The 15034-nt window shown below is 42.3% G+C and overlaps 1 protein-coding gene and 1 pseudogene across 5 annotated transcripts in view; one reads left to right on the top strand and one right to left on the bottom strand.

Annotated features, from left to right (window-relative positions):
• RAD52 (RAD52 homolog, DNA repair protein) overlaps window positions 1-14439 on the bottom strand; it is a 37151-nt gene extending 22712 nt beyond the window's left edge. For all 5 annotated transcript variants that reach the window (XM_008704834.2, XM_040642017.1, XM_008704835.2 and 2 more), the window contains exons 1-3: window positions 14311-14439; window positions 1615-1719; window positions 455-556 (exon numbers count right to left, since the gene is read on the bottom strand). In XM_008704834.2, the coding sequence (XP_008703056.2) occupies window positions 455-556; window positions 1615-1701 (189 nt within the window). In that variant the 5' untranslated portion in view covers window positions 1702-1719; window positions 14311-14439. The remainder of the gene's footprint in view (window positions 1-454; window positions 557-1614; window positions 1720-14310) is intronic.
• Window positions 2862-3646, top strand: LOC103675715 (annotated as a pseudogene).
• Window positions 14440-15034: the final 595 nt, after the last annotated feature.

Raw genomic sequence — 15034 nt, 5'->3', positions numbered from 1 at the left:
GTGAACTTATTTCAAAGATCTTCCAGAAGGAACCAGTTAGAACCAATGTTTTGTCTTGGGGGAGGGACTAGGCTCAGAGGGGAAAGTTATCCACTCACCTAGCAGTTTCCAAAACTCACAGTTTCCAAAAAAGTACAAGTCTCAGGCTGACATATATTACAGAAGACCAAAAATATACACAGAAGTTAAAATTAGAAGCAAAGGGCAAAAGAAACACTTTTAAAAGATGGTGTAAAAATCCCAAAATGGCAGGTATGGAAGTCTCAAAACAACACTTGGGTCACTTCAGATGATGATGACGGCTGGAATGCATCCCCTCCCAATGACATTAGGAAACATCTAGCAATAGTGAGCAGGAGACCTTCTGAATCCATGAGGACTCAGAGAGGGAGTGCAATCCTCTGAGTAGCCAGCTAGAGGGGCACCCACTTTTCAAGCATATCAACTCTCCTACCCTCTGGCCTCCTCCAGCCATGCGGCTACTGATGTATTCCGGGCCCAGCCTCTGCCTCAGAGCATTCTGGATGGCCTGGTACTCTTCTGCCGTGTACTGGTACTGCAACCCAGAAAGGAAAAATTAAACTGACATTTTCCCCACTTCCTACGTCAGCAAGTCTCCAACATTTTGGTCTCCAGACCCTTTTACACTCTTAAAAAAATTGAGGACCATAAGAGCTCTTGTTTATGTGGGTTATATCTACCACTACTAGGAATTAAAATTGAGAAACTTCTAAGGCACACCTTCCATCAGCCGTCAAAGCAGTATTGCCCCAGGCTGTGCGTGCTCTAGAGAGTTCCACTGTTTACTCATAAGAGAATGAACAGGAAAAGACGAGAGTGTTTTCGTGTTATTATGGAACTCTTCTTGACCTCATGGACTCGGAAGAGGTCTTGTGGACCCCAGAGGTCACTGGGCCACATTTTGAGAGGCATTGCCCTAGGTGTCACCACCCTCCTTACAAAGCTTTCTCAAGCCAGAATTGGTAAACTGAAATGTCCCGCCTCAGAGTCTGTATAGGACGTTTATGTCCGCAAGGGAGTAGGGGAAATACCTCTTCCGTAATTCAACAATTTTCCATCCTACACGTACATAAATATACTACTACTTATTTTGACTTTTGCCCCCTTGGTAGTTTTCCTCTAGCCCTATTTAAATTAAATAAATTTTCCCAAACAGATCTCTGATAAAGACAAAGAGGGAATCGGGCGGACAAAGCAAGAATCTCTTTTATATGCACAGAATATCTCCACAAAGATTATAACACCAGAATCTTTGAAACTGGGTGAAATGTGGATGGAAGTGATGGGGAAAGAGTAAGACTTTTCATTCACATATAGTCCATGTTTCATTTTGAATGTTATACCATATGAATATGTAATCTATCCCAAAAAATTAACAAGATGTACATCTAAATGTAATCCCTAGTACTCCCAGTCTTTTGATGCCAAAGTTCCACAATGCCCTGCGAGGTCATCAGACCCCCAAGTAACGCACCCAGTGGAAAACCCACTGACAATAAATAGCTCCCTGTGTCTGATGATGCTCTACAAATTACCTTCTCCTGCCTTTTCACTTAATCTCATTCTTCCCAGGTATGAAAAACACACAGTTACCTGCCCAAAGCATAATACGGAGTTGCCACCAGCAGAAGAAGGATGGCTGCCACGGCCTCCAAGAACCGCTTCCTCAGTCCCAGACATGCTGATTCCGGGTGACCTCTACAAAAACAGAATATTTAAAAAGATCTCACAGAATGCTAAAGGTAAAAAGCAAGAGCCTCTAATCCACTTATAGTATTCCTACAAGTCGCTTTACTTACTTAACACTTTATTTGTAAGCACTGCCCCAATCAAGGACTAAGTTCCTCAGTGCTTAGTTATCATCCAACATGGCACTGAAGATCCTTTAGGGTCCACTTCTGTCCTGTTAAAGTTCTTGCTAGGTTGGGGGCGCCTGGCTGGCTGAGTCGGTAAAGCATGCAAACCTTGATCTCAGGCGTCATGAGTTCAAGCCCCACATTGGGCGTGGAGTCTACTTAAAAAAAAAACCAAACCTAAAATCTTTGCTAGGGTGATGGTGTTATTTAAGGTGATTTTTATAATTAGAATGTGTTATAATTGCAATATTTATAATTGAAAAAGTCAAAATTGCAAAAACACTCCAAGGGAGAGTAACCAATCATCTGATTACTACCTACTATATGAGCAACAGGGTCCTGGCCTCAGCGGGTCAAAAAGAGACGTATAATCTAGGGGTACCTGGGGGGCTCAGTCAGCTAAGCGTCTACCTTCAGCTCAGGTCATGATCTCAGGGTCCTGGACTGAGCCCCGTACTGGGCTCCCTGTTCAAGGTGAGTCTGCTTGTCCCTCTCCCTCTCCCCCTGCTCGTGCTCTCTCTCTCTCTCTCTCAAATAAATAAAATATATTAAAAAAAAAAAAAGTAAAAGCCACAATAACTGACCTGCTTTCCAGGAACCAACAAGCTAGCTGGTAGGAGAAGACTAATAGGGAAGTTAAAGAGCAAGAGAAGGCAGTGTGGACGGCCCTAACATTCAGGAAGGAGAAAGCGTTAGACCAGTTAGGTCTCTTGCAGCATCAGCATCACCTAGGAACTTACTAGAATTGCAAATCCTCAGGTCCTACCCTAGACCTCCTGGATCAGAAACTAGAGGCGAGGCCCAGGAGTTAGTGTTTGCCCAAGCCCACCAGGTGATTCTGACACAAGCTCAAGTTTGGGAGCCAATGCATTAGACCGAGACTATGCAAATGTGTAGTCCTTTAGAAAACAGAATTATCCTCAGAAGAAGCACCTACAACTGGCTGACCCACTACCTGACTACCCCTACACCTGTCTCAATCAGAAGGATTCAATGTTGTGCCCCAGCCTTTCTGTCCCTTTCCAGCATTCAAGATGTGGAAGCGAGGACATGGTCGGTCCTCTGGTGTGAAATTCTGGATTTCCCTGGGTCTTCCAGTAGGAGCCGTGATCATCTGTGCTGACAGCACAGGGGTCAGAAACCTGTAGATGATCTCGGCAAGGGGCACCAGGGACTGAACAAGCTTCCTTCTGCCAGTGGGGGTGACATGGTGATGGCCACAGTGAAGAAAGGTAAACCAGAGCTCAGAAAGAAGGTACATCCAGCAGGTAACTGGACAACCACAGTCCTACCAGAGGAAAGCTGGCGTGTTTCTCTGTTTTGAAGATAACTCGGGGGTCACAGTAAACAGTCCAAGGGAAATGAAAGGTGCCGCTATCACAGGACCGGCTGCAAAGGAGCACGCACACCTGTGGCCCAGGATTGCCGCCACTGCTGGCAGCATTCTTCGGTGTGTTCAAAAAAAATTAAAAATTATTTGCTCCCAATGTTTGTCTTCTTGTTCTTTTCTACATGTCACCTTTCTTGACACCACCCAACCCTTGCCTCCTTTTGTAAAATGATATCACTCGGTGCAAACTGGCTGTGGGTGTGTGCAAAATAAACAGTACTTGGCACAAAAAAAAAAAGTTGTGCCTCAGCAAATTTGCATGCTATAGTGTTCAGGTTATTTGCTCACAGTAAAACTACAAATCTAGGAATGTCACGTGGCAGGACACTGCACACGGCACCACAACACAGCGTTTAGGGGCTCAAGTTCTAAATATCAGTTTCTGGCTCTACCCCACTAGGTGCTTGACCAAGGGAAAAATCACATAATCTCTCTAAATGATGTTCTCTCACCTAGAAAATGGACATAATAGCAATACCTGCATTTTCTACAGGTTCTGTGGAGATTAACATGATAGCGCATAAAAACTGCATTAGAATAGTGCACACGCGAAGTACTGAAAGGTTAGCTATTGCTAAGCGCATCTCGACTTTCTTAAGTACAGTACGATGAAAATGCAAAAAACTATTTAAATGACCATAAAACATTACATTTCAACTAAGAATGATTATTTCTAATCTGGCACTAAAAAAGTAGGAGGGTAGCTTACACTATGTTAATTAGTAATTAGTGTCAAAAATTGTTATAACAGGGGCATCTGGCTGGCTCAGTTGGGAGAGCATGCAATTCTTGATCTCGGGGTTGTGAGTTCAAGCCCCATGTTGGGGGAAGAGATTACTTAGATAAATAAATAAACTTAAAAAAAGAAAAAAATTGTTAAAACAGAATCACTGTATTATACACCTGAAACTAATATTATACTGTATGTTAACTAACTGGAATTTAAACAAAACCTTAAAAAAAAGAAACACTTCACATATGCTGGGATGGCTACACTAAAAAAGACAGAGAATAACCACCGTTAGCAAGGACGTGGAGAAACTGGAACACACATACACACACACAATCTGTTAAAACAGGTTGGGTGCCTGGCTGGTTCAGCTGGTAGAGCACTTGATTCTTGATCTCAGGTTATGAGTTCAAGTCCCATGTTGGGCACAGAGATTACTTCAACAACAACAACAACTTAAAATTGTTACAACAGGAAATAATGGAATAGGGATCATATTTAGAATGCAATTGTAAATGCCAGAAAAAACAGTTAAAAGAATGAAGAGGGGAGGGCGCCTGGGTGGCTCAGTTGGTTAAGTGTCTGCCTTCGGCTCAGGTCATGATCCCAGCGTCCTGGGATCAAGTCCCGCATCAGGCTCCCTGCTCAGAGGGGAGCCTGCTTCTCCCTCTACCTCTGCTTCTCCCCTCCCTGCTCGTGCTCTCTCACTCACTCTCTTTCTCAAATAAATAAATAAAATCTTTAAAAAATAAAATAAAATAAAGTGATGTGATAATAACAGTATCCAGCAAAAATCATCATTGGATACTATAAAGTTGTGGGAGAGATTCACAAAGTCTCAAATAAGCACTTGCCCACTTATTTGTTAAAAATAAAGGGGTATGCATTGGGAAGGTATCTAATGCCACTGTGTTGCACACTTAAAAATGGTTAAAATGGTTAAAAATTTAAGTTACATATATTTTGCCACAATAAAAAAAAAGGAGGGAGAATAACTTAATACAATCAAGGTTTATATCTCCTTCAGGCAGGATCTAACCCAGTCTGGTGGCCCTGCCCATCCTGTGGCTGTGTCATCTAAGCACATGTGACCTCCAAGGTCATCACTGCGAGGGGAGAGAGACTGGTTAAAGTCACACCGGTTCATAGCTGCCTTAGGCCAGAAGTGATATGCATCACTTCTGGTCACAGTTCACGGGACAGAACTTGTCACAAGGCTCCAACTTAATTGCAGTGGAGGCTAGAAAGTGTGAGAAAGCATTTGGTGAGTGCTGTCTCTTCCACATCCATTCCCCCATCCAGTGTGAGCCCCTAGAAGGCAGGAGGTTCTTGGATTCTGCTTGGCCCCCCAGGGAGTAGCATGGTACCTTGTTCCTAGTAGGGGGTCAGGGAGGGAAGTGTTCGGTGAGGGATTAAATGAAGGAAAGCGTGGATGATGAAGTACATAGTGTAGGATACAGAGACAAAGTGTATTTTTTAATTCTTTAGAAACTAATTTTATAAGGCAAGAGTTACCTTCTCACACTTAAAAAGTAACTTGCTACTTTTCTAAACGATATCTTAGAAGATTCAACCTTTTACCACAGAAAAGGACAACTTCATATCTGCCCATAAAGTAAAGCATGGAATCATTCTTCTTTTTTTTCACCAGTTGCTACTTTGAGAAGGCTGACTGCCTTCCTAAAACTGTCCACAACCATTTTCCCATTATAAAATTAAAATATCTTTATTGTAGAAAGCCTTACACATATATCAAAAAATACAGAAGGAAGTAAAATTTGGCTGGATCAGCACCAGCAATAGATAACTGTCTTTTTTTAATATGCGATTGAGTTTACGTATGTATGTTGTGTCTGTGTGGTGTGTGCGTATTTGCTCAACAAAAGTAGAATCCAAATTTACCAGGCGTATTTACCCAGCACCTCAAATCTTCTTGGCCTTGCCTGTCTCTGAGGCCCCGACCACTTTTTCTACCCCAGTTGCCATGAGGTAGACCAAATATACATGAGTTCTAACTGGCACACAGGCACCAACACCGGTCCCTTACTTCCTGCTCACGCCAGATGCCTCTCGCTCCCACCCCGGCTTCCCTCCTGCCTTGGAGGTAAGAGAACCTGTGGGACCCACCTGACGCCGCGTACGCACAGCCTGCAAGTCTGAGGGAGGGAATATGCCATGCGGCACACCTTTTACCAATGAGATACAGAAGCTAGGGGTAAATTCTTCTCCTTCCTTCCTTCGGGGGCGGGAGACCGAACTTCATACATGCTCCTGACACACAGCTTTAGGACATCGAGCAGGCAGTCGGACTTGTTGCCAAGGGGCGGCCAACTTGGAAATGTACCTTTGAACTGACCTAATCTTCTTTCTCTCCTCAATCTCCCTTTCCCTCACTTCCGCTTCCCGAAGGAATCATAGCACATACGGTCGTGCCTCAAGCTCTAGGTTCTGGGGTCCCCAGACACAGAGATACCATGGATGCTCTGCTAGCTGTCCCTTCAGCTCTTATCACAATCGTGCACCCGGGCCTAACTGCCAAATGTCAACAATTGTATCTCTTTATCTGAGGGCCTTTTTTGGCAACCAGGGCCCACTTTGTACCTGTGCGTGGTAACTTGCCAGTGCCAGAGAACAGGTGCCCCTAGAAGCAGCCCTCCAACACCTACTGGTGGGAGCTGGTGTTTAAAGACCTTAGGTTTCTTTTTTTTTTCTTTTTTTTAGTTTTTTATTATGTTATGTTAGTCCCCATACAGTACATCACTGGTTTTCGATGTGCTGTTCCATGATTCATTGTTTGCGTGTAACACCCACTGCTCCATGCAGTACATGCCCTCCTTAATACCCATCACTGGCCTAGCCCATTCCCCCACTCCCCCCCGCCCGAAACCCTCAGTTTGTTTCCCAGAGTCCATAGTCTCTCATGGCTCATTCCCCCTTCTGCTTAACCCCCCTTCATTCTTCCCTTCCTTCTCCTACCGATCTCCCTGCTATTCTTTATGTTCCACAAATGAGTGAAACCACGATAATTGTCTTTCTCTGCTTCACTAGATTTCTTACTCACTTTGTGAGATAACACGAAGCTGTGAGTTCTCCATTGGCTCGAGTTCCCCAGTGACATTAGATTTGGTCGCCCACTGGTGGTAACTGGCTTGCCCATGCACCCTCACCCTCCAATGACTGCCTCTCCTGTCCCATCTCACTCCCCTCTCCTCTACCAGTATGTCCGGAGCTCGTCTCTCAGATAAGCTACTTATGTTTGAAGAAAAACGTAGGGGGACCAAAAGATATCTTTACAATGAGAAATCTGGCAGATGCTACCTTAATCAGGTAATCAAACATAATGTCACCAGTAATTGTCCCATCATAAGCTTCCTGAAGGATACACTGAAAAGGTCACAACATCATTTAGGGAGTATTTCTACCAATTTAATCATGACTCTAATGAAGAGGAAATAATTAGACAAGTTGAAATCTACAAGGCTTGGACTCAAACCATTTCAATGTCTCAAAAAATAAAACAAAGCAAGTGAACTATTCTAGATCAGGGGACTAAAGACACACAACGCACAACAACTACAACTACGGTGGGGTCCTTGAAAGGATTTTAGAGCAGGAAAAAAAGAGCTGTCAAGGATAGTCTGGAGACAGAGGGGATTCTGATGATGGACTGCTTATTATTCAAAGGTATTGCATTATTATTCAACTTGCATCAAGATTATATAAGAGAATGATCTCGTCCTTAGGAGATAGATAAGGAAATAATAGAGTGAACTGTCATGTTTTCTGCAACTTACTCTCAAATCATTCAACTAATGAAGTGTGTGTGTGTGTGTGTGTGCACACGCGCGTAAAGAGGAGGAGAGGAAGATAAAGCAAAGTAACAAATTTATCAATCTAGGCGAAGGACATGCAGGCATCCCTTGTATAACTTTTCTGAAGGCTTCAAATGTTTCAAAATAAAATGTTAGTAAAGACTTCCTGCATAGTCACAGTTATTGCAGCACAGATATGGCAAATATCCCAATACACCCAATGCAGACCAAAAACAGGAACAAATAAAACCACAAATATCCCATATCTTCTAATATAATTAGAAGACTGAAAATACTATAAGCTTCAAATTGCCTGGAATTAGAAAAAATAAACATCAACTTCTGGTGGAGATATTTCTCAAAACACACATCCTAACTCTTCAAGGAGAGTTAGGTGGGACATAGATGGGAAGAGAAATGCACTGGAGAAACAGGAGGATGCGGAGCCTAAGATGGAACTAAAATTGCTCCGAGGAAAAGAAAACCCACACAAAGTATGAAGATACTGACAAAGAGGGGCGCCTGGGTGGCACAGCGGTTAAGGCGTTTGCCTTCGGCTCAGGGCGTGATCCCGGCGTTCCGGGTTCGAGCCCCACGTCAGCCTCCTCCTCTGTGAGCCTGCTTCTTCCTCTCCCACTCCCCCTGCTTGTGTTCCCTCTCTCGCTGGCTGTCTCTGTCTCTGTCAAATAAATAAATTAAAAAAAAAAAAAAAAAATCTTGAAGATACTGACAAAGAGCTCTGGTAGGCCACAGCAGCCCAAGAAAAACAGCATATACACACCTCAAGGAGGCAGTCTTGGAAAGCCCGTGTTTCAGGGGACAAGAGGGCAAAAAGTAATGAGAGGTACCTTTTGTTTTTTTGTTGTTTTTTAATAATAATTTTTTATTATGTTATGTTAGTCACCATACAGTATATCCTTAGTTTTTGATGTAATGTTCCATGATTCATTATTTGCATATAACACCCAGTGTTGAAACCGTGCTATGAAGAGCAGAGAGGGCAAAGTATAGATCCTATAAGAGAAGAGAACATTTACAAGTCAAAGGACATATATCCATGTCCCCTTTCTTGGTGTTTTGCCTTCTAATAATGAAACCATACTCACTACACTTACAAAAGAAAAGGAACTGCTTTCGAACTAGGAATCTCGTAAATTATCTATCAATCCTGTTCACAAAATGCAAAATTAAAGATAAAACACAGTCAGTGAACTTGAAGATAGTGCAACAGAAATTATATAATCTGAAGAGGGGAAAAAAGACAGACTGAAAATAATGAAAGAGCCTCAGGGTCCTGTGGAATAATATAAAAACAACTAACACAAATATAATTGAAGTCCCAAAAGAAGAGGTTAAAGAGAATGGAAAACAACAACAACAGTAACAAAATTTAATGACTTGAAATTTCCTAAATTGGGTGACAGGCATAAATTTATAGATTTAAGGTCAGCAAACTGCAAGCAGGATAAAAACAAAGAAAATCACACCTAGACACATTGTAGGCAAACTGCTAAAAACAAAAATAAAGAGAAAATCTGGGAAGTAGTAAAAGAAAAATGTCCCGTTATATACAAAATAACAATAAAAATGATGACTCCATCTTACAATATTAAAAAGGCATACTTAAGAATAAATTTAACAAAAGATGTATAAGACCTCCCCTCTGAAAACTGCAAACATTACTAAAAGAAGTTAAGACCTTGTAAAAAGGGAGACGTACCATGTTCATAGATTTCAAGAGTCAATACCATTAAGATGTTAATTTTGCCCAAATCGATCTAAAGATTAAATGTCATGCCAGTCATAATCCTAACAGACTTTTTTGTAGAAATTGATAAAATGACTCTAATATTTATATGGAAAATGCAAAGGAACTAGACTGTCCAAATCAATCTTGAAAAACAACGAAGTTGAAGGACCTATACTATGTGACTTTATGACTCACTATGAAGCTATAGTAATTAAAATAGAAGTAATTAAACTGACATAAGAATTGATTAGTGATGAGGCACCTGGGTGGCTCAGTGGATTAGGTGACTGACTCTTGGTTTTGGCTCAGGTCGTGGTCTTGGGGTCAAGGTCTCTGGGTTGTGGGATCAAGCCCTGCATTGGGCTCCATACTCAGCAGGGAGTCTGCTAGAGATTCTCTCCCTCTCCCTCTGCCCCTCCCCCTACTCTTGCACACATTCTCTCTCTCTCTTAAATAGATGAATATCTTTAATTTTAAAAAAATTGATCAGTGGAACAAGAAAAAAAGCCCGGAAACCAACCATGATTCATACAGTCATATGAACAGCAATCTGAATTGCAAAGGTACAAATGTAATGCAATGGTATTTTCAACAAATGATGCTGGGATAACTGAATATCCATGTGAGGAAAAATTTTGTATTTCCCACAAAATATTTTTCACACAATTCACAAAAACTAGAGATAGGCCTAAATGTAAAAGCTACAACTATAAAATTTCTTGAAGAAAATATAGAACTATATCTTCATATCCTAGAGGTGGTCAAAATTCCTTAGACAAGACTGAGAAAGCAGTGACAATAAAAAAAAAAAAAGATAAATATGACTACACCAAAATGTAATACTTTGCTTATCAAAGAGCACTCTATGAAAATGAATAGGCAACCACGAAAGACTGATATCCAGGATATAAAAAAGATATAACTCCTGCAACTCAATAATAAAGACAAATAACCCAATTTTAAATTGTCAAAAATCTGAGCAGGCACTTAAAGGATGATACACAAATGTCAACAAGCCCAGGAAAGTGTTCGACATCATTAGTAATCAAGGACTAAAATTAAAACCATAATGACATACCCCTCTATAGCCTCCAGAATGGCTAAAAATAAAGACTACAGCACCAAAAGTTGGCAAGGATGTGAAGCAACTGGAATTCTGGCTGGAAAAAGGATGAAAGTATTCAGCTGTAAGCACATGCTACCCTCCATGAAAAAAGAATGACTCAGTTTCAGAGGGTAGAACAGCAAGCCACAGAGGATTATCCCCAGGCCCTGAATCCTAATCGCTCTTTTTATACCCTGGAGATCAGTCTTTTGTTAGGTAGGTATTGGTGCTTGCCTATTCATTTTCTTAGAGTTGTCTTTGATGAGAAGTTTTAAATTTGATGTAATCACATTTTTTTTAAGGAGGTATTGTTTTCTAAGTCTTGTCTAAGAAACCTCTGCACACCCACAGGTCATGAAGATATTCTTTCATATTTTCTTCTAGAAGCCTTATGTTTCATAATTTTGGAAATAAAATTGATAATCTCTTTAGAAATTAAACATGCATATGCCATATGACCCAAGAATTCTTCTGATAGGTATTTTCTCAGAGAAATAAAATCATATGACCAGGAAAAGATTTGTCAGATAGAGGCACCTAGGTGGCTCAGTCAGTTAAGTTCGACTCCTGATTTGGGTTCAGGCCATGATCTCAGGGTCATGAGATCGAACCCCCTTTTGGGCTCCATACTGGGGTCTGCACTGAGCATGGAGCTTGCTCAAGATTCTCTCTCCCTCTCCCTTGCCCCTCCACCACCCTCTCAAAAAGAAAAAAAAAAAAAAAGTGTGGCAAGGGAAGGGGAAGAGGCTTGAACCAGGGCAAGGGCTATGAGCAAGAAATGGATGAATTCAAGAGATACTAAGAAGGTCAACAAGATTTGTAAAAATGTTTTTATTCTTATCCACTTCCTTCTCACCTAAAAGCATTTCTAATTATAAGCAGAGAGAGGGAGGAAGGTGTAAGAGGGAATGAAGCATGTTACATATGGAAATTTTCCTCTTTTATCTGACCTTTTCTACTCTTTATTAAAAACAGGACAGGGGGCACCTGGATGCCTCAGATGGGTAAGTGTCTGCCTCAGCTCAGGTCATGATCCCAGGGTGCTGGGATCGAGCCCAGCATTGGGCTCTTTGCTCAGTGGCGAGCCTGCTTCTCCCTCTCCCGCTCCCCCTGCTTGCGCTCTGTCAAATAAGTAAATAAAATCTTTAAAAAACAAAAAAAGGAAAAGACAGGATAGGCAGGGCATGATCATGAAGGGTAATATCAGTCACTTTAAAAAGCTTGAAACATTAGTTTATAAATCTTGGGAGAGCAATGGAAATTTTAAGCTGAGAACGATGAGATTATATTCGGGTGTCAGAAGGCTCTTTGTCAACAGTGAATAATTGAGGGAGGGATCAGTTAGGAGTGTGTTACAACAGTCCAGAGAGAAAATGATAAAGGAAGATCATGGCCACATGGAGAAAGAATGGACTCTGGATATGTATTACAGGGGGCAGAACTGACAGAACTCAGGGACGGGCGAGAATCTGACTGCAAAGATCAAGAACAGCAGGACTGGAGATCCAGTTGTTTTCTTTTATTTTCATGTATGTACATGCTGCTATAACATTTTATGAAACTTCAAATGTCATCTCCTCTTTGAAGACTTATGCAGGTTACACTCTAAATAGAATCAATCCTATGTTCCCTAGCAATTTAGACATACATCAAAGCACATATTACACTCTAATCCACACTCAGCCGTTCAAGAACAGAAAGGCCATATACTAATTACCGAATCTCCAGCACTTAACATAGTCCTGACCCAGCACTAGTATAAAGAGCATTTTATTTTTATTTTAGCTTCTCTTCACTTTAAAACTGCCAGCATGGTATTAAAAATAAATGCCTTCAGTGGAAAAATATGAAAAGTTACAGAGATCGAAGAATATCCACACTAGTCTTTCTGCCCTTGAATAGTTACATTGGGTATACAGTCAATTCTCATTCATGGTAGTTCTATAAAATCACCATGAACACTGAATTATCAAATACTGAACCATTAAACACAGGGTTAGGTTCTTGTGAGCCTCTGGTCACAACATTTTCTTACATTAGTCAATACATAATCTTGTTTTATGTGTGTTTCTACTGAAAAATACCTCACTCAATGTATATTAACTCATTAACACCAACCTCACAGCCAGCAGCATATAACTCATGAACAATGCTTATCTAAAAGAAGCTTTCTTTTCTCTGTAAGAGACAGCACAGCCTTCTTGCACTTGTAATGCTAGACAGCACTTCAGCAATATGCTTGGAGGCCATTCCAGACTGCGAAATCACTAACAAAAAGTACAAAAATGAGAAAAATGTGACATTAAATATACCTCGAAGCACCATGAGTGTTGATTTAGGAGTTACAAAGAAATTTGAGTAGGTTCATTCCCAAATACAAGTTCCATGAATAATGAGGATCAACTACAGGTTTTTTATGTTTGGTTTTGAGATAAAACCTCTCTCCCACAGCTGTAGCTACACTTCTCATACACTCATCTTCGGCTACACCCAGTTCATATCACAAGGTAACAGGTCATGGCACCCACCACACTGCAACACAAATGCTTCTCTGCTAATTACCGCTACAATTAATGGTCTAAGAGAGGACTTTAAAAAGACAACTTTCCCTAAAAGATATCAGACCAGAGGCCACTAAAATACCTGAGCCAGTCGCAGAGTTAAATGCTGGCTTATGAGAATTTCGTTTAAAAATGTGCCTCAGACTGTGAGTTCTGTGGAGGAAAGAGGTCTTTCCTCCTCAAAGGCCTAGAAAGTCAAAAGTAGAAACAACCCAAATGCTCATCAACTTATGAAGAAACAAAATGTGGTATACCCTTACAATGGATTATTTTTATTATTCAGCCATAAAAAGAAGTACTGACAATGCTACAGCATGCATAAAACTTGAAAACATTATGCTAGGTGAAATAAACCCAACACACAAAAACTGTAGGATTCCACTTATGTGAAATATCTAGAATTGGCAAATTCAGAGACAAAAGTAGATTAGTGGGGTGGGGGATAGGGACAAATGAGAAGTGCATGCTAACGAGCTGTGGGTCTCTTTTCGGGGCGATAAAAATGTTACAGTACTAAGTAATGGTGATGGTTGTAAAACCGTGTGAATATACTAAACTCACCGAAGTGTTTAAATGGATGAATTTAATCGTGTATGAATTGTATATCAATTAAAAAAAAAAACTACGAAGGCTAAATATGCAGCTAAACTTGAATGTCAAATTCCTTTGAAATGGGTAATTCCTTCCCAACTGCGGCCACTCCTCCCAACTCCGCCTAGCTACAGACACAAACTTCAGCACCCTTCACTCCTGTCAACAAGCAGCATTTGGAGTTTCGCGCCCGTGCGCGGGACCGCCACAATTAACGATACGCCGCCTGCACCCCGTCGTGGGGTCTCCCGGTGTTGGTCTACGTTTCCTCTACTCCTGTCCCTCCTAACCAAACTCTCAGTAAGCCCTGATCCTGAACCCCTGCTGTACTAATTAGCACAGGCGCCGGACTCAGGATCACTCTGCTGGAGCCCGCAGGCCGAACTCAACCGCCGCCCCAATCGATCTACTCAGAATCTCTGCACCACCCCACGCTCCACAGCCCCGGGCCGGAACCACCCCAACTGGGCCTTCCTCCCTCCCTCCCCACTTACGCGCCTCAGGCAGCGCGCGGTGCACGCAGGGAGCTCGGTCTAGGCTAAAGCCAAGGGGAAAGGAGTTTAGATAGAGCTGCGCAGAGGAACCTGGGAAAGACCTGCAAGAGAACCCTGGGAAGAAGGTCCAAATCGAGTGCGGGCCCGGGGCGGGTGCGAAGGACAGGAGGAGGAGCCGAAAATCAAGTCGGGAAGGGGAGAAGAGCCGCAAGGCAATCGGCCGAAAGCCGTAAAGCAAGCTGGCAGCGCGACGCTGACCTCGAAGTGCCAAAGCCAGTATCTCCACGTCACTCCCCCTGCCTCCATCTCCCCCGTACTCCCTCTACTTTTGCGGTCGCCCAGGTCTCTGCTGCCCCCTGGCGGACTCGGCGAGCTCACGAGGGGCATGCCGGCGCCTTACTGAGAGACGTCACAAACCCAATTCCCAGGGACCGTGCGGCGATGGGGCGGGGTAGGAACTTAGAATCCGTCCGTGCACGCGAGGGATACTGAAGGAAAAGAAAAACATGCTTTTAAGTCTTCTTAAGAATGGTCATCAGAGTCTTTTATAGATTCCACGCCAGGCAGGCATAGTAAACCGAGGCAGTATGGACATGTTTGCTCACTGAGCCTTCCTCGCCCGCCACTGCCGCGCGTGCACACACACACTCATCACCCGATGGCTTCTTAAATTAGCTGGGACCGGAGGGAAATGAGAGTGTGGCTACATGGAGGAAGGGAATTC

The sequence above is a fragment of the Ursus maritimus genome, unplaced genomic scaffold, assembly GCF_017311325.1.
Source record: "Ursus maritimus isolate PB19 unplaced genomic scaffold, ASM1731132v1 scaffold_26, whole genome shotgun sequence".
In the NCBI taxonomy this organism is placed as follows: Eukaryota; Metazoa; Chordata; class Mammalia; order Carnivora; family Ursidae; genus Ursus; species Ursus maritimus.
Note: the sequence above shows the minus strand (reverse complement) of the source record. Positions and strands in the feature narration are given on the sequence as shown.